Raw genomic sequence first — 20,839 nt, forward strand, 5'->3', positions numbered from 1 at the left:
CTGGCGCACCTGGTGCTGGCCACTGTCAGCAGACAGGATACTGGGCTAGATGGACCTTTGGTCTGACCCAGTACGGCCGTTCTTATATTCTTATGTTGTTTGTATATCCCTGAGGAAAACACATTTATCAATATTTACCAATAAGCTAATCCTTCCAAGGCTAAACATGTTTAGAATTCTAGACACACAATGCTAGTTTCAGACTATGACAACCTTTACATATTTATAACTAAATAAACTTTGATAAAACAGTCACGTTTGAAATTATATGGTTTTAAGACTCAATCTTTTTATGTTTATGCACGTGAGATTTGACTTCCACTGAGTAAACAGAACTGCTCATGTGAGTAAAGTTACTCATGTGCGTAAGAGGTGGCAGGATTAGATCTCCATAATGTATTGGAAAGTAAAAGGAACAAATGGACAGTAACAATTACCGTACCTCTTACACTTGCAATAAATGTCTCCAATTTATCAAGCAACTCCAGATCTCTTTCAAAATCATAAAAATGATGTTCTACCCAGTGTCGAAAAACATTTAATATCCTGAAAAATAATGGGGAGAAAGGGAGGAAAACATGAACTCTCAAATCCATCCAACTTGCATACTGACACAGCATGGGTTCTGCAGAAGTTAGAGTACACAATCATGCAATTAAGGATTATCACAATGCACATTAGCCTTTTGCTCAAGTCACAACTGAGTATGGAACTCAGGTAATCCCAGAATTCTGATAATGTAATTTTGCAGTCTTAACAATCAGGTGGTGTGTGTGTGTGTGTGTGTGTGTGTGTGTGGTTTTTTGTTTGTTTGTTTTGTTTTTTTAAAGAGGGATTAATAAAAGAATGCACCCAAAAGAGTAAACTATAAAAAAGGAATAAAGTAAAATCAAACATTCTTATATTGCTTGTAAATTTCTCAAGTGGAAAGTTCAGGAACACCTACCATTTACAAAAAGGTAGAAGTTTTCTAATTATTTCTCTTTCCTACAAACATTTTTCATTTTAAAAAGATGATATATCAAAAGTCAGTGTTGTAATAATAATCTTTTAAAAAAAAATTAATCAGTAACCACAGATGGGGGGGGAAGGCAATATTAACTGCTCAGTAAAGCAGTTTAACTTCTTTGATATAGGACAGATATACTACAGCTTAGGTGTGGTGTTGTAGCTATACTGTTCCCACAACTGGAGAAGAGCTCTATGTGAGTCTAAAAGATTGTCTTTCACCAAAAGAAGTTGGTCGATAAAAGGTATTATTACCTTATCCATCTTGTTGCTCATTTGAATCCCAGTAGACAATTCAGTTTCAAGCTATTAGAAGTCACAGACAATTCTAATTTTTTCCCAAGAGCCAAATTTGAACACTGTCACAAAAGTGTGTGTAATAAATGATCGTTTTAAACTGCTCCTCCCCACAGGCCCTAAATGCCGTTTATGTGGTAGTCTCGGGTCCTGGGTTCGCTTTCTGTTAAAACCACTGTAGCTTGTATAAGAAGCAGCAGCTGAAAGTTGGTGGTAGGGCAACTAAGTACTACTGAAGGATTTCAGCCAGATCTATTGAAAAGATAGATATCTGGGCTCCTAAAGGAAGGTGGGTGACAGACTCCAAACAGTTCACCAAGCTATAAAAGAAGGCAGTAAGTCACAAACTGATTTTATAGTAGTAGCAAAAAACTGTTTATATATGTCCCACTATTTCTTTTTCTAGTTACAAATGATTTCTCAAAGTAGAAAAATATTTTATTTTAATAAAAGAAAAAGTTAAAAATTCACACTCTAAAATCACTACATCTAATCAGGGTCGTATTGGCAAGCTGCTTGCCACAAGAAGGGCAAAATGAACAAGGCATTCACCAACAGGATAAATCTTAATGCAGCTTTAGTTCTTAAAATGTTAATCTTAAAAGGCTGAATTAAGAGCCTTAGAGCTACTCCCATTTAGCATTAAGTAGCCTGGCTGACTCCACAGCATTTGAGTGACTGTGGAAGTACTACTGGAGAATCAGCAATTTCTTTCTGAAGCACTCCCCTAAACATTCCTACTGATCAGACTTCACAGAGAAACCGATTAATCTCAGATCAGGTATGGCGCTCAACAGTGCTGCAGAGGAAAGTGTGCAGCAATAAGATGCTACTTGTGTACAAATACATGCTCTGGATTGGAAATGGGAGTGAAAAAAGCAGTGGAATGGAAGAGCGAAAGGAAAGAGAGTTATCTTCAGCTACCTTTGTGGGTAGAGTCTATAAAGAGAGTCATTCAATATAAGAGGAGTAATTTTAATTGCTCTACCTTACCTGCACCCATATTAACACAGTTACCAACAGACTTTTTGCAGGGTTTTCAGTTTTGAGCAGCAAGGAGCAGACACACAAATATAACAACCAAAAAATCCCAAAGACATGAGTCGTTTGGATCACCATTGTTCATAGGCTAGCCAAACAAACAACTTAATTCCAATCTTCACAGGAAACAGTCTCTTCAGAAACAGGATACAGAAACTGAACCCTAACCCTAATTTTAAACTTGCATCTAATGCAGGAAACATAAAGACATCCAAACCTGAGTTGTACTGGCTGGACATATTCCTTGCGAAATCTTTTCAGATCTGCACTGATTGGCTGCTCTCCTTTCTCTATTGCCAACCTATCTGCTTCAGTAGGCTCAGGCTCTGGGATATCAAATCTACGAAAAGCACAAAGATGATTACTGAATAAACCATTTCATATAAAGTCAATTAAGTAAAAACATAATTAAAATACATTATTTAGGTCTCATTTATTTCAAGGCTACTTGAAAAGCCATATATTGTCTGCACTGATGAACAGTTTAGGAATGCAGTAATGGTCTTTTGAAAACGTATTATCTCATTACCTCTCATTCATGTCCTTACACAAGCCATCGCATTAAAGACCTTTATCTTCAAAGTCCTACAAAATACAACCCGCATCTCATCTCAATTTCTTAGCCTCCCTCTCTTTACTATTCTTTTTGGTCTTGTCAAGCTGTATCGTTCATTTAATTGGTGATTTCTTGCCAAACAAGCCCATTTTATCCATTAATCCCTCTAAGTTATAAACTCTCAGAAGGGTAGCCATGTTAGTCTGTAGCTTTAAAAACAAGTAGTCTTGTGGCACCTTCGGGTGCATCTACACTGCACCATAGGTCGAAATAAGATATGCAATTTGAACTACACAAATTGCATATCTTATTTTGAAATAGCTTATTTCATAATTTGGTGCTGTCTACATAATAGTCATTTATTTCTAAATAAATGACTATTCCAAAATGTCCCTTACTCCTCGTGGAATGAGGTTCACAGGGATGTCGGAACAACGAGCCCATTATATTTCGAAGTAATGGGCTTGCTCTTACGACATGGGATAACTATTTAACGAAATAGCTCTGCAGTGTAGACTGAGCCTTCAAGAGTAACAAAAATTTATATATAGTGTCATGAGCTTTCATGAAGAAGTGGGTTCTGCCCACGAATGCTCATGATACTATATATATTTGTTAGTCTCTAAGGTGTCACAGGACTACTCATTGTCTTTAAGTTATAGTCACCCTACTGATTTCTCTGTACTCTGTATTACCTGAGAAGTTTTGTACCTTGTGTTAGACTACAAGCTCCTTTCAGTAGGAACCATATCCTTTACAAGCACAATGTATGGAGCTATACAGTTCATAATAGTAATTTAATATCATTGTTTGGTAGCAGGGTAGTGCCCAAAAGTCTTGATTAGGATGGGAATATCATTGTACTACAAATAGATTGGCCCATCAACCTGAAAAGCTTTTATTAGAAAGGCAAAGAGACAAAAGGAGGAGAAGGACACAAGCACATGTCTTGCTTTTTTGGCATCTTATTTAGCAGCATCCATTGGATAAGCCCCCTGGAGTTGCACCTTCAATACAGAACCCTACCGATTCACCCCCTTCCCACCCCTAGTTCCCTCTTGGTCACTACTCCAACAGAGGGGAAGGTGGGCATGAACACCACATCTCAAAGAACAATAGTTATGAGAGGGTGAGTAACCATCTTCTCTCCAAGTGCTTGTTCAGGTTGATCCATTTGCCATTTTGTTGTCCAATCACTGTTTGGTGAGATCTTCTTGGAGTCCCTCACAGTCTGCTTCTGTCTTGACTATCCTAAACAGTTTTGTATCATCTGCAAACTTTACTACCTCACTGCTTACCCTTTTCTCCAGAACATTTATGAATAAGTTGAAAAGGATTGGTCCCAGGACTGACCCTTGGGGGATACTATTAGTTACCCCTCTCCAATCTGAAAATTTACCATTTATTCCTACCCTTTGTTTCCTGTCTTTTAACCAGTTCTCAATCCAAGAAAGGACCTCCCCTCTTATCCCATGGCCATGTAATTTACACAAGAGCCTTTGGTGAGGGACCTTGTCAAAGGCTTTCTGAAAATCCAAGTATACTATATCTACTGGATCCCCCTTGTCCGCATGTTTGTTAACCCCTTCAAAGAACTCTAACAGATTAGTAAGACAGGATTTCCCTTTACAGAAACCATGTTGACTTTTGTCCAACAAATTATGTTCTTCTACGTGCCTCACAATTTTATTCTTTACTATTGTTTCAATTAATTTGCCCGGTACTGAAGTTAGACTTACCGGTCTGTAATTGCCGGGATCACCTCTAGAGCCCTTTTTAAATATTGGTGTCACGTTGGCTACCTTCCAGTCATTAGGTACGGAAGCCGATTTAAAGGATAGGTTACAAACCACAGATAATAGCTCAGCAATTTCCCATTTGAGTTCTTTTAGAACCCTTGGATGAATGGGCTGGCCATCTGAATACGAACCACCTGAGTACATACTGACGGCTAGCTAGCTGACCCACAGCCTGAGCTGCTGTAACCACACTGCTATTTTAAGCATGCTGGCTCAAGCAGAGCTAGTAAGTGTCTACCCAGGCTGGAAAGCATCCTCACAGCTGCTATGTACACACACCTCCAGGCTTGCTCTGTTTAAGGGTATCTAAAGTAAGGGTTTCTACCAATTTAGCTACACTGATTTTAAATGGATTTAGTTAAGTCAGTGTAATTTTCTAGTATATAGTCTTCAATTATTTGTATTTTTCAAGTATTCACATGGCCTACAGTCATTTATACATCGCAGGGGTTCTCAAAGTTCACCGCACCACGATCCCCTTCTAAGAACAAAAATTACTACCAGAAGGAGGCAACAGACAGTCCAAGTCCCACCACCCTGGCTCGGAAGGGGGAGGGGAAGGGAGGAGGCGGAGAAGGGGCGCAAAGTCTCAAAGGAAAAGCGCAAGTCCCATGTCTGGAGTGCAAGGTTCTAAGATGAATCCCATGCCCTACCACCCTGGCTGGGAAGAGGGGTAAGTATCAAAGACAAAGTCCAAGAACTTCAGCCCAATGCAGGGGTGGGGCAATAATTTTTGGCCAGAAGGGGTGGGGCCAGGCTGCTTCTGGGCTTCCCCATCCCCAGACCATGATTGATCTGAGGATGGAGGAGCCTCTTTGCCCCTCCCCACAGGTACCCATGCCCCTAGCAGGTCAGGAAGAGGCTTTGCACGATCCTCCCACCCCTAGGCTAATCAGGGCCTGGGGAAATGTGCAAAGCCTCCTTCGCCCTGCCCAAGTGTATAGCACTGTGAAGTGTTGCACACTCTGCACAGGGCGGTGGGAGGGGGGAGGAAACTTCGCCCAGTTCCCACGCCCCCAGGCCAATCAGGGCTTGGGGGGAGGAGGAGCACGTGATGTCTCCTCCCGCCCCGCGAGCAGCACGTGGCACTTCAAAGCGCCTTGTGTTCCTGGCAGGGCCTCCATGGGGTGGATCAGACCCGCGGAGGCCCTTTTGCCCACCCCTGGCCCAATGCACCGGACTGATAACCCTGAGCTTTGCCACCAAGGGTGAATTCCTTGTGCTTCAGACCCAGGAAATCTAATATGAGCCTTGACAATCCCTTTAAAAAGAGATCGCAGTTTGAGAAACACTGGTATATTGTTTCTGATAACATCTATTCAACTTCAGCGGCACTTAATATTTTGGAAAAAATAAGCCTTTGTTAAAATTTCGTTTCCTCTTCTTTACTCCCTTTCCTTTGAAAAAAATTGTTTTAAACAATTCATGGATTTTACAAAGTTTTCCTATGTATGGCATGGAGTCAGGCAAAATCATGCTGCTGAATTGCACTGCAAACATCAGAAGAAAATCAGCAGGTAATCTAAACTGAAAGGAATATTCATTTACCTTTCGATCAACAAGCTCAGCAATTCCTGTGGTTTACAAAAGGAGCGGTAGGTTGTCAAAAAAGTGCGAACAAAATTAGGATCTGTCAAGGGAAAACAAGAAAGTTAACCAAATTAACTTTATACAATTACATGTATAAATAAATACAGAATCTATAACAATATGGTCAGAAGGAGAGAGAACAACAAGCTTATTAATGCCAATTAAAAGTTTAATGCTAAGAATTACCTTCAAAAAACCTTTTTACTATGATTCAGTTACATCAAATTTCATTACTAGTTTTTAAAAACATTACATATAAAAACTATATTAAGGTAGTAAATTGCAAAGTTGTGCACTCAAATTTAGGAAATATTATTTTCATTTAAATGTCAAATTTAAAATCCCTGTTCCATAGCACGGTGGCGCTAGACCATCTCAACAAAATTTTCATAAGAGTTTTGTAACAAAGACAAAACGTATTAATAATTGTGATCTGAGAAACAGCTGAACTTGTTTTGCTGAAATTTTTACAAAAGAAAAAAAAGTCAGTCTGAGGCACTCAGCACTGCAAAGTCTTGCCTAAAGCACTGCTTTAGTGTTTACACCTTTCAGATCTGTAGATTGATGCTCCTTGTTGGTGATCGCTGGGCCAAGGTAAACGCATAACTTAGCGCTCAGTTGCCCCCTGAATCCTCCCTCCTGTTCTAAACGGCTTTGAATGTGTCTGCATCTTTTCCACATCAGTAATATGGTGCTTAAGGAGTGCTCTAGGAGCAGTCATCCAGAGCTACAGATAGAATATTGTACCCCAACACTTACGGTACATCTAGACTACAAGCAGATTTTTTTTGAAAAAGCAAGCCACTTTTTTTTAAAAGAGAGTCTAGACATTCTTTCAAAAAACACACACCACACCACAGTTTGCATTCAGTAGCGCCTTTTTTCAAAAGAGTACTTTTGAAAAAAGGCGTTAGTCCTCATGAAATCAGGTTTACCGTGATTAAATCGAAAGAACGCAGCAGTGTTTTCACTTTTGAAAGAATGCAGCTACAGTCTAGACGCAGGTGAAGTTTTTTCGAAAAAGGGCTTTTTTAAAAAAAAACCTGTACTTTAGACACACCCTTAGACCTGATGCCTCTGAGTACATAGCGCAGAACTGCATAAGCTTTTTTGTGGCCACACTGTATTATGAATGCAACTAATTTACTTTGTTTGTAGACTTGTTGTAGCCATGTTAGTCCAAGGACAATTACTATGTTCTTGAATGAACTCACACAGAAAAAGGATAAAAGACTATCTATCTATATACCATCACTATGTAACTTGTAGGTGAACACTTGTCACAAAATAACTCATTTGACCTCTCAGTGCCTCATTCTCAAAGGCAAACCAGCACAACACTTTCAAAAGATGAGACTTTCAGAATTCTGTTAGACACTAAAAACAAGGACACCAGATTTATGGCTTACAATTTATAATCCACTAACCTTCCTTGTCCTATGCCTGCAGAGTATACTTTAACTGCCCACTTCACTTTGAATGGTCTCTTACACCACATGCTAATTCTTCATGCTAAGCAACATTTCACATTGTATTTAGATGCAAGATTGAGTTTCCCTCTCAGATCTGCAAAGTGCTCACTATAAATGCAAAAGCTTATTTCTTTCAACAATAGAAGCTGGTCCAATAAACTCAAATTGACTCTACTTCACTCTTCACTTTCATCTAACAGGTTTCAAATTAATGCTTGTATTGTTGTCCCCCCCCCAAACACACTGAGCATGTGGTACTATTCCCGGAGTACTGTTGCCCTTATGGATATTCCCAATTCCTCCCAATTTAGTGGAGTATACAAATTTTAATGTGTTCTATCATGTCTTACAGCTCAGTGAGGATATTAATTAAGTCTGGACATATCTCTTTCACCCTATGAGACCAGTATCACTTTGAAAGTTCTTGGTAATAACCATGACTATAGAATTAAAGCCAGTGTCAGTGATATTGTGAAGTGCAGACTGGAACAAAGCCTACCTAAAAAGCTACTATAGCTGTAACAAACTAATAGATAATTTTCTCAACATACCTAAAATAAAGAACTCTGAAGGTCTTTTCCCAAAGCTAGCCACTGACAGGACTTGTGGGTCCACACACACACAATGCTGGGAAAGATTGTTTGAGTAGTTTCATGAGCACTGCTATTCTTCAAGATTCCTGAAGCTAACTAGCTCTGGAAGATGCATTACCCAAGTTGGACTATGCAGAGACCACAACAAAACAATAATCACCTTAGTAGGTCAACACAACAATATTGTAAGGCTTGATTTACTCAACAGCTACTAGCTCAAGGACTATGTTTACTAGCTATGGTGATGAATGTCCTTGCTGCCACAACTCCCGCAGCTACGCTCTAAGAACGACTATTCAGAAAGATAAATATTATTGTGGGCCAGAGAAACACCACCATATTTTAACAGTGGGTCTCTTTGCGCTCACACAAATGATACTATGACTAAAGAATATATATTTGTCACAGGGGGGTAAATGCCCTTTGGAAGGGAGAGGCCAGCACAATTATTTCTCATTGGTGCTTCCTGCAACTGGAGTTAAAAGAAGGCACCGGGGCTAGGGTGGAAAGGAGGACAGACAAAGGATCAGTCAGGAAAAGGGCAGATTAGGAGACTATATGAGGTCCCTTAAAGATGATGCAAGCAGTTTCTGGGGGAAGGAGGAAGGCAGACAAACAGAAGGATTTGCTGGCTGACTTCCCAAAGCCAGTGAGCCACGGCTTATGGGGGCTGAAGGCCACTGCAGTAGAGGGAGTTGCCTGCCGACTATTAAGCCACAGAGCTGGAGCCAAAGGCTGGGGAGGGCTGAAGGGTGGGTAAACCTCTCTGCTGTCTCCTGGTGTCTCCCCTGGAGAACTGCAGTCAGTGGAGTAGTGAAAAACCTACTTTCCTGCTTACCTGAGATATAAGAAGTGAGAAGTATGGGAAAATGATGGCTGCTCCCCTGGTGAGGATGAACTCCCAGCAGAGAGGCGCTGGGAAAAATGGGTGATAGATGTTTATCTAACCTACTCTTAAATATCTTCAGAAATGGAAATTCCACAACCTTCCTGGGCAATTTATTCCAGTGTTTGACCACCCTGACAGTTAGGAACTTTTTCCTAATGTCCAATCTAAACCTCCCTTGCTGCAGTTTAAGCCCATTGCTTCTTGTTCTATCCCCAGAGGCCAAAATGAACAAGTTTTCTCCCTCCTCCTTATGACACCCTATTAGATACCTGAAAACAGCTATCATATCCCCCCTCAATCTTCTCTCTTCTAAACTAAACAAACCCAATTCCTTCAGTCTTCCCTCATAGGTCATGTTCTCTAGACCTTGAATCATTCTTGTTACTCTTCTCTGGACCCTCTCCAATTTCTCCACATCTTTCTTCAACTGCGGTGCCCAGAACTGAACACAATACTCCAATTGAGGCCTAACCAGTGCAGAGTAGAGCAGAAGAATGACTTCTCGTGTCTTGCTGCTGACTCATATTCAACTTGTGGTCCACTATAACCCCTAAATTACTTTCTGCCATACTCCTTCCCAGACAGTCGCTTCCCATTTTGTATGTATGAAACTGATTGTTCCTTCCTAAGTGGAGCACTTTGCATTTGTCTTTATTCAACTTCATCCTATTTACCTCAGACCATTTCTCCAATTTGTCCAGGTCATTTTGAATTATGACCCTATTCTCCAGATTAGTCGCAACCCCTCCACGCTTGGTATCATCTGCAAACTTAATAAGCGTACTTTCTATACCAATATCTAAATCATTGATGAAGATATTGAACAGAGCCGGCCCCAGAACAGACCCCTGCAAAACCCCACTTGTTATGCCTTTCCAGCAGGATTGTGAACCATTAAATAACTACTCTCTGAGTACGGTTATCCAGCCAGTTATGCACCCACCTTATAGTAGTGTAGCTGTATTTACCTAGTTTATTGATAAGAATATAATGCGAGACTGTATCAAATGCCTTACTAAAGTCTAGGTATATCACATCCACCACTTCTCCCTTATCCACAAGACTCGTTATCCTATCAAAGAAAGCTATCAGATTGGTTTGACACGATTTGTTCTTATGCTGGCTGTTCCCTATCACCTTGCCACTTTCCAAGTGTTTACAGATGATTTCTTTAATTACTTGCTCCATTATCTTCCCTGGTTCCTGTTATTCCTCTCCAGTTCATCTGATGAAGTGGGTTTTTCCCACAAAAGCTCATGATACTATATATATTTTTGTTAGTCTCTAAGGTGCCACTGAATTACTTGTTTTTAAAGTTAAACTAACATGGCTACCCCTTTGAGACTTTTTGTTGCATCTTGGCCCCTCCTATTCTTTGCCTATGGCACATAACAGTCATCTCTCCTGTGTGGCGGTCTCATTTTGGTTGTTGAGTTTAACGTGCAGGTGCTGGTGGCAGTGATGTATAGGAAGTCAGATGGAGAGATCTGCAATCTCTCGTTGCCCTAAACGTTGACTTGAATTAGCTATTTAGTAGGAAAGCAAGCAAGAGACAAAAAGATTTTTATTACTGGCTATATAAACATTACTTTAAGAATTTAAAAGTTACTACAAAAAGTGCCAAATACTGAAAGGAAAAAAAAAATCAAGCATACCTGCATACATATGGTACGTTAGCCTTTCAATTAGTTTCACTACAGTTCCTCCTTTGATGATCGGGATTCCATTTCTACTTTGCAGGTTGTCCTCAAAAACAATGTTTTCCTCAGAGTCTTCCACTACAAAACGATACATGTTTGAGCTGGGCAGCCTCAGTGGCTGTTCATTTTCTTCTTGCAGTAACACTGAGTCAAGCATTCGATCCAGTGTACTGCGATACTGAAGGGAAATCAGAGCTGCCATCCAATTGTTCTTCTCTTCAGCAGACTTAGCAGCAAACACTACACTATTTTCATCTTTAGATGCTAGCTCAAAAGCATATTTGTATTCACAAGTGTCATCTTTGTCAATGATCTGTGTTTTCCTCATGATAATTTTTTCCTTAAGTCTGTACTCTGTATTGCTGTAACCTGGAAGTCGTGATTGTCCATGATTAGTTTTACAGCTGATTAACAAACCATCAAAGAGAAATATGTGGCGTTCATGTTTGGCGCCTATCCTTGTCAGCACACCTTCCATTATGAATTCATTACAGCACTGGCCAATGTCTTTGCCTTCCCAACCATCGATATTTTTCTGGATCTCATTCATTTTTTTGATGGCCAGGTGCTTGCTTCTTACTTGGCGATTGTAGAAACGACAAATTGATTCTCTAAAAACAAATTTATTTTGTTAGATTTTTAAGTATTTACTGCTGCCAAAAACACCACTAAATTTAAAATGCTATGCTACTTCCCCCCAATCTCAATATGTCCTAACCATGTTTAATCACAAACGTATGAAGTCACGGCATCCTTTCACACTGAGGTTACCTCTTTGGGAGAGGGAATTCCAATTGTTAGGAAGAGACAGATATTAGTAATGGGGGATTCAATCATTAGGAACAGACAGCTGGGTTTGCAATGATCGGGAGAATCACATGTTGACTTGCCTGCCTGATGCAAAGATTGTGGATCTCCTAAGGTATCTATAGATCTCCTAAGGTATCTAGATAGACTTATATGTAGTACTGGGAGGAGTCAGTTGTAGTGGTACTTGTAGGTACCAATGACAGAGAAGGATAGGAGCGCGGTCTGGAAGCCAAATTTAGGCTGCTAAGAGAGAATGAAATCCAAGACCTCAACGGCAGTGTTCTCTGAAATGCTTCCAGTCCCATGTGCAGGGCCAGGTAGACAGGCAGAGTTGCAAGATCTCAAAGCGTGGATGAGACAATAGTGTAGGAAGGTTATAGCAGTGAAACTAAAATTCTTGTATTGGTCTTCGCAGCTAAGGATATGAGAGAGGATCCCAAACCTGAGCCTTTCTTTTTAGGTGACAAAACTGAAGAACTCTCTCAGATCGAAGTGTCATTAGAGGAGGTTTTGTAACCAACTAATAAACAGTAATCAAAGTCACCAGGACCAGATGGCATTCACCCAAGAGTTCTAAAAGAACTCAAATGTAAAACTGCAGCGTTCTTGTGGTTTGTAACCTACCCTTTAAATCAGCTTCTGTATCAAGTGACAAGAGGACAGCTAATGTGACGCCAATTTTTAAAAAGGGCTCAAGGTGATTCTGGCAATTACAGACTGGTAAGTCTCACTTCTGCATCGGGCAAATTGGTTGAAACTATAGTAAAGAACAATATACAGTAAAACTCCAGTAGCGCCGAGGACCGGAGCTGCCGGACCAAACCGGGCAGCACCCCAGCTGCTCTGCCCCAGGCATCCCCAAGAGCAGCTGGGGTGCTGCCGGGTTGGTCTCGCCGTGCCAAGGGTCGGTGCTACCGGACCAACCCGGCAGCACTCCAGCTGCTCTGCCCCAGGCGTCTCCAATTCAGCCGCTGCTGGTCAGTTTCAGCAGCAGCTGAATCAGGGACGCCTGGGGCAGAGCTGGACTATCGGAAGGGGGGGCTATGAAGGGTCTGGGGTGGCATCCACCCAACCCCAGACTCCTCATAGCCCCCTCTTCCGATAGTCCGGCATATCTGATAATCTGGCACCCCCTGGGTCCAAAAAGTACCGGATCATCGGAAGATTACTGTAGTCAGACACACAGATGAACATAATTTGTTGGGGAAGAGTCAACATGGTTTAAGGAAAGTGAAATCATGCCTCACCAATCTGCTAGAATTCTTCAAGGGAGGGTCAACCAGCATGTGGACATGGGGGAATCCAATGAATATAGTATACTAAGATCTTTAGAAAGCCTTTGACAAAGTCCCTCACCAAAGGCTCTTAAGCAAAGTAAGCTGTCTGGGATAAGTGGGAAGGTCCTTTCATAGATTGGTAACTGATTAAAAAAAGAGGAAAAACATAGGTGTTGGAATAAATGGTCAGTTTTCAAACTGGAGAGAGGTTAGTGGTTCCCCCCACTCCCAGGGTCTTTACTGGGACCAATCCTCATCATCATATTTGTAAGTGATTTAGAGAAATGGGTAAACAACGAGCTAGCAAAGTTTGTAAATGATACAAATCTGCTCACGATAATTAAGTCCAAAGCAGACTGTGAAGAGGTTCAAAAGGATCTCATCTCTCAAAACTGAGTGACTGGGCAACGAAGTGGCAGATGAAAGTCAATGTTAAATGGACTGTTACCACTGAGAGAGATCTTGGAGTCACCATGGATAATTCTCTAAAAACTATCCACTCAATGTAGAGTGGCAGTCAAAAAAGTAAACAGAATGCTGGAAAGCATTAAGAAAGGGATAGAGAAGAAAGACAGAGAATATCTTACTGCATTTATATGAATCCCATGGTACACCCATGTATTGAATGCTGCATGCAGATGTGATTGTGCCATCTCAAAAAGGTATACAGGAATTGGAAATGGCTCACAAAAGGACAACCAAAATGATTAGGGGTTTAAAACAGCTTCCATAGGAGATATTAGTAAGACTGGAACTTTTCAGCTCGAAAAAGAGATGACTAAGGGGGGATATATATGATAAGAGGTCTATAAAATCATGACTTGTGTGGAAAAAATTAATAAAGAAGAGTTATTTACTCCTTCCCATAAGAACCAGGACTTACCACATGAAATTAATAGGTACCAGGTTTAAAACAAACAAGTAGTTCCTTCGCATATCCAGCCAACTCACGGAACTCCTTGCCAAAGGACCTTGTGAAGCCCAAGATTAACAGGATTTTAAAAAGAACTAGATAAATTCATGGAGGATAAGAATATTACTAGATGAGATGGACAGGACGATGTCCCTAACCTCTGCTGCGAGAAGCTGGGAATGGGCGACATGGGATGGGTCACTTGATGATTCCCTGTTCTGTTCATTCCCTCTGGGGCACCTGGCACTGGCCACTGTCAGAAGACAGAATGCTGGGCTAGATGAACCTTGGTCTGACCCAGCATGGCCATTTTTATGTATAAAAGGACAGTGAATTGCCAGGAAAAGACAGGCTATTCAAGAATGAGCTATGGAGGGTTGTAAGTGAACACTCTTGGAACTGCTACAGATTAAAATCTGCTAGATGTTTGGTATATGTAAGTGCCTTCAATAAAAACATGCTGCTTTTATACATAAGCCAATTAAAAGGGAAATATGGAAACATTTCCACCCCTATATATCTCCCTTTTAACTTACTTGGCTGTACTAGAGGCTTCTTTAAGTGTGGTCTTACCCAGGCCGCCGTCTAGGTGAATGTTTGTTGTAAATGCGCTCCATGCTGCATTGGAGATTTAAAAGAGCAGTAATGGCTTGTTTCAAACACTCCCGGTCCTCTTCATCTTCACTGCATTCCTGCAGTTGCTGCAATCACAAAGCAAATCCAGTTCCGTCAAACTTAATAGATAGTAATATATGCAGACAAAAACAAATATATTCATTTATAAGGTTGTTTTCAAAAGTACTCTGTGTTCGCCTGCCTTTGATCTCACCAAAGTCAATAACCAATGCTGGGTGCTTCTGCAAATCTCACCCATAAAAGACGACCAATGCCTGCCAAGTAGTTACAGAAATGAAAACACGTCGGTGATTCTAAAGAATAGATAAGCAGTGTGAGAGTGAGCTTGCATATGAAAGGGAGTGAGTTTCAGATAAAGATTCCATCATCCCATCCTAAATAGCCTCACCATGAAATTGTCAAAAAACTCTAGAGCTACAGTATTTTTCTTGAAATCCTTTCACTTAAATTGTTCCATTTCATAATGATTATTGACCTTCAAAGTTAGCTGCGTTCACTAGTCTAGAGGCTTAAAACCGTCCTGAAGCTGTGTATGAACAAGTTACTCACTGTGTAGTAACGGTAGTTCTTCGAAATGTGCCCCGTGGGTGCTCCACTCTAGGTGTCGGGTCCATCCCGGTGCCAGGATGGACCCGACACCTAGAGTGGAGCACCCACGAGGCCACTCGAAGAAGAACAGTACTATATCAGCTGCACACTTTCAGCAGTTTAATAATGTTACAGCTAACTATGCAGTGTAGCTGATGCCATGTCTGCCCCAGAATATTAAAGAAACAAGATGGAGGAGATATCCTGTATTAGACCAACTTCTGTTGGAGAGACACACAAGGCTTTCCGCAGCATAGAGCTCTTCTTCAGGTCTGGGCAAAGTACTTTGAGCCATAGGTAAATGCAAGGTGGAACAGATGGTTTGGGGCTCATCCTAGGTAAAGTGGGCCACCAACACCTCTGCAGCCATAGGGAGGAGAAGAAGGCGGGAAACAAAGCAGCTGATGGAGGTTTATTAGGCAAAGTCTACACTACAGCTGAAGTCTGCAAAACTTCATGTTGCTCAGGAGTGTGAATGTTCTGCCCCTCTGAGCAATGCAAGTTACACTAACATAAGCTATTGCCTGCACAGCACAATGTTGGTAAGAGAACGTCTTCCACTACATAGCTTCTGCCGTTTGCAGAAATGGGTTTTTATGCCAAGAGGAGGTGGAGCTTTCTCTTGGTCAGCATAGACTGTCTTCACCACCCAAACTGCTATACCTGTCCAGCTGGGCCACTGCAGCACTGTACATACAGACCTGCTCCTAGTGTTATAATAACTTCAACTAAGTCCAGTAGATTGGTAAGAGCAAAGGTGAACTTCAAATACTATTCTCTCTGCCAGAAAAAAATAAGGTCTGCAATTCCAAATTTAATACTAGCAACACATTTTCAACTCCAGTGATAAGCTTGCTTCACTTACTAGTGAAAACAACATTTTCCCCTCTTCTCCATGCAGATGGGTAAGTATCTAAAGTCTACAATTTTACCTGTTACCTCTGCTCTAATTTTCCCTTCTGGCACAAGCAGTAATGAAGGTCCCTTATCTGCCAATAGAAGAAGAGACAGCATTCCCCAAAACCAATAAAATAAAGTCACACCAATGCTTTTTAACTTTGTCACAAGGGCATGTCCACTGAAGGCTATTTCCAGCCATTCCTGTGTTGCTACTAATGCAGGTACTCAAACTGCAAACCTAACACATTAGCAGTTACTGTTCTTCGTTTACGAGTACTGCATACTTCCACAGAAACAAGAGCTGTATTTCTGCTTTTTGATGGACCCTCAATGGTACCTATGTACAACTTTTCATTAACTCAAATCAGAAGCAAACAAACACAGACAAATTGAAATATTCTGAACTATAATTATGCAATTTAACAGGTGCTATGAACAGGGTTACCTGCATATACATAAATTGCACTAGGAACCCATGTAATCTTTGGTCATACTTTCATAAACTATACAAATAGTAACCTACCTCTTGATTTCCCAATATGTAGAATTATTTACAAATCAACGTGAGTTCCCAAACTAAACAGTCTTGCTCTCGGTAACAAAGCTATGGAAAATAAAATTCTACAGGAATATAAATTTAACTACCAACCAAATAAAGATTCCACAATCCTTCCAAATCCTCTCCCTTTTAAGGTAAAAATAGTAGAGCCTCTCCATTTTTTAAACTGTATTTAATAGTGTTGCGGATGTACTCTTTTCCTACCTTCAAGATGGAGAAAACTGGTGGGCTTTCAAAGATTCTGCTTTATTTCTTTCTAGGTCTTGTTCTCTCGGAACCCAAAGTAATTAATGAGTAGTCAACAGATTATTCTTATTATGTTGAGTATGAAATACAAGTTTTCCAAAAATAATAAGATGGATGTGTGTGTCCTGAACGGACGCCTTGGACATTTGAATTGAACCATCTTTTACTAAATTAGGAAAACGTATTAAATACATACACAAAGAATTATTTCAGACTCTACAACTAATGTAAACCTCACTTAAATGCCAGATCAACTTACTAAAGCATATACCTACCATAAATGTTTAGCGGGCCACCATAAACAAGCAGTTACAAAAGCTCTGAGGAGTGGAACAGTTTTAAATTTGTATGATTTAATATTGAAATTATATTGTAACTATCAGTTTACTCTCCAACCACACAAACACTTCTGTAAAATTTATGCTTAACTATATTTACATACCAAAAGAAAATTAAAATTACTCCTTCTGTAAATGAAACTGCACCCATCTTACCTGTAATAATTCAAAATAGTGCAAACAATGATAAACTGGGATCAGCATAAGTCGTGGAAGGACATATCGTACAGCTTCTTTAAAACCTTCAGCAATAGACTGAAAAATAAAAAAGCAGCATTATTTCTGTGCCTGCCACATGTAAGCCAAAGAAAAGAGGGATAAAGTTGGGATGTTTTCCCAGAGTTGTATTAATTAGTTTGAGAGAAATATAGATATAGTAAATCTTTAGAAGGGCTCGAATGAGTAAGATGTGGTGACACAGTGAGCCAGAAGGTGGAGGGCTTTCCAAGTATTAGAGACACCCTTTTTTAAAAGGACTGATCAAAGTTTAGTGCACACATACTCCCAGTTTGCTACTAAAAACTGACCCAACACTTGCAAGATAAAGCATCCTCAGCTTGCTCAATAAGAATTTGCAGTGGCAACCTCATTAAAATAGGCAACTTATCAGCTACACTGTTACCTCTATTTTCAGCAGAAACAGAAAATCAACACACAACATGCTGGAACAAGTTAGCTACAAAACAATTTACAAACAGCTTTCAAGTTACACAAAGCCATGTAGACCTCTATCCTTCAACAGAACAATCCCAGCCACAAAACTGTTTTTCCTCTATCAAGATTTGTGCTGCATTAACAAAATATTCCTCAGGAAAGCCTGCGTCACCTGGTTTTAATATTTACACAAAAAGCAATTAATGCACTTCCTTTTCTTATTAATTTTCACTAGCTCAAAGAGCCAAACATTAAGAATATGCAAAATTCTAGAGTGAAACTGTATTCATGACTAAGCAGCCATGATACCCTAACTTCCTAGACATAACTGTGTATGTATCATGGCAAAAATCTTATGATTATGATCAGACAGACACTGTATGCACAAACCTGCTTCTCAAACAAATATTTTACTGACTAATGGAAACAATTTCCTGCAGAATTTGGCGCTGGAATGCAATGGAAGATTAAAGTCTTTGGTCAGATGGTACCTAGGTTCCAAGGGCTCCACACAAGAAATACAAGTACCACACCTCCTGCCACAATTCAAAGAAGTTTGTGGCACTCCTGCCTCTTTTAACACTACCTTCTGCTCTCCTTCTGATCTCAAAGTGCACAGTGCCTTTCCCCCTAGATCTTTGGTACAGCCAAAGGCCCAGATATTTAGAGTCTGCCTTAATCTAGCCCTCTGACATGACACAGAAATCAGGGGATCTTGTTAAGTACATGGGAGAATACGATTAATAGTGACTTTGGGATTCACATGTTTGTTTAACCAACAAATATATATATAAATATAATTTTTGATCAGCTACTTAGGGCACTAACTCAGAAGGCAAGAGGAGGAGAAAGAATTTCAAAGGTGCCCTGGGAAAGAAACATGGCTTGTTGAAGTAAGGCTCAGAAAAAAAGCTGAGAGAAATCACTGACATGCCTTAAAATTAAGTAACTGCAGAATGGAAACTTATTTACCCAATGTTTTCCTTTTTGGAAATGACCTCTCACACGTTTCAGTCTAAGACATCTAGACTGGACTTCTCTTTCTGCAATTGTCAGAGGCAGCTCATGATTGTTCATGGGACTTTAAGGCTTGACCATACCTTTTCCACCTTCACTCCAAATTTTCCGAGAGTCAAAATGCGAAGGAAAATCCCAGATACAGCCAAACTCTTCCTACTGGGAGGAAGAGTCAGAGAGGGTGCCAGTTTCCTTACTAAGTGACTCAGTTATCCACCTGAGTATCCGGGATTAGACTCCAGAACTTTTCCCTACAGAGGGCCATGGGTTTGGATTTTTTGGGGGGCTGTGGGGAAAGAGGAAGAAAGGTTTTACTTAACTGATCAAGGAATCGTAAGATGTAAGACAAAGGTCTTGTTTACTGTGTCCTAAAAGCCGAAGAGGACTGACTCACCCTTGAAGAGAGGACTTGGGAAGAGTCTCAGCTGGCATGATGGGACATAAAGACCCTAACAATCTGTCCAAACTGAGTCCTTGCCCAAGAAGGGTCTGTGGGATAGGAGCAACTGTGTAAGAGCTCTCCTTCTGTGGCTCCTTCGAGCTTAGCCATTTGTAAGCACTGTTTAGCAGGATCTGCCATACTGGGGGGCAGGGGGGGGAAATAAACAAGGGAAGGAGCTCAGTGGGTGGTCCTGTTAAGGAATGATCTCTGGAAAAAAAGTCAATCATTGGATGAAGGACAGGCTGTGAGTGGGGAAGGAGAAAGAGAGACATAGATCACTGTTCATCGGATGCCCCTATATTTGGCATTAAAATCTAGGATAGTAATGGAAAAGGCAGGAATGCCAAGTCTCCGCTTTGCTGGAGGCAAAGCTCCTAGTAGAGGGGCTGAATGGAAATGACAAAGGCCCACGGACGAGTCTGAACTGCCTCCAGTATGTACAGGACAAGAGGCACAGCCCAAACACCTTAATCTGAGGAGAAATCACTATCCAGGATGGCAGCAGAACACCCCCCACCCCCGCTCCCCCCAACGAATGATTGTGAACAGGAATGCAGGATGGATCTCAAAAAAGAAACATGGCATTTCTTGAGTGAGATTTCATACTTACCTGAAAATGTAGAGCAACAGCCGGTTTAGCCATTAAGTTATTAAAATGCTCATGAAACTGCGGGGAAAGAATATCCTGGGACAAAGTTTCATATGGATCAAAGGCTTGTTCCTAAAGAAAGATGGAAATAATTATGTATGTACAGAAAAAGGATGCAGGATGTCTTTTTGTACTCAGCTTGTACAATTTGTTTATTGAGATCTGATATTTAATGTGATTTTTCAAGAAAGTTTCAGTTTATTCAAAAAATAATACAACTCAACGTATCCCATAATTCATTAATTTATATTTTAATAGCTACATAAAGCTTTTGTGAGCACTGCTCTACCTTGCTGTATTGGTCATTAACACAAATTTCATCTTAATGAAATGGTGGCAGCCAAGAGGCAAATTCTTATTTATGGTCCATTAGTGATCTCATCGCCAACAAGGCACGGTTTGAAAAAGCTTCTCTTACATGCATGAAACCACGATTACTTACGTAACTGTAGTTCTCTGAGGTATACAAAACTGGTATCCCCATCTGCAAAACTAATCTGAGGATGCGAGTACCATGGATATAAAGCAGATATCCACAAATCCGCAGGATTCTAGAGACATTTGTATCTGCATTCACAAAAATGAGCTGCAGATGTCCGCATCCATATCCAGGGATGCAGATACCATGGGTATAAAGCAGCTATCTGGATTTGCAAAGTCATCAGCATGGATTCCACTTAGATGATCATGTGCCTCACACATGCAAGAAATCTCATGTCGGGAAGATCAGCCCTAAGTTCTTGGAGCTCACTCCCCTCTCTGCTGGCCAAAGTGCTTGCAGCTAGGAAGAATGACTTCAGAAAGAAATAAGGTAAAAAGCAGTCTCAATAGGGCGACATTGAGTTCCTACATCTCCTGGGGGTGT

The 20,839-nt window shown here is 40.6% G+C and overlaps 1 protein-coding gene across 1 annotated transcript in view; it reads right to left on the reverse strand.

The window, feature by feature from the left end:
- SOS2 (SOS Ras/Rho guanine nucleotide exchange factor 2) overlaps positions 1 to 20,839 on the reverse strand; it is an 86,564-nt gene that overhangs the window by 23,429 nt on the left and 42,296 nt on the right. The window contains 7 exon segments of the mRNA XM_075926152.2: positions 443 to 546; positions 2,564 to 2,686; positions 6,250 to 6,331; positions 10,901 to 11,556; positions 14,519 to 14,646; positions 17,369 to 17,467; positions 19,936 to 20,046. Of these exon segments, the coding sequence (XP_075782267.2) occupies positions 443 to 546; positions 2,564 to 2,686; positions 6,250 to 6,331; positions 10,901 to 11,556; positions 14,519 to 14,646; positions 17,369 to 17,467; positions 19,936 to 20,046 (1,303 nt within the window).

This window comes from Pelodiscus sinensis, chromosome 5, assembly GCF_052426305.1.
Source record: "Pelodiscus sinensis isolate ZL-2025 chromosome 5, ASM5242630v1, whole genome shotgun sequence".
Taxonomy (NCBI): Eukaryota; Metazoa; Chordata; order Testudines; family Trionychidae; genus Pelodiscus; species Pelodiscus sinensis.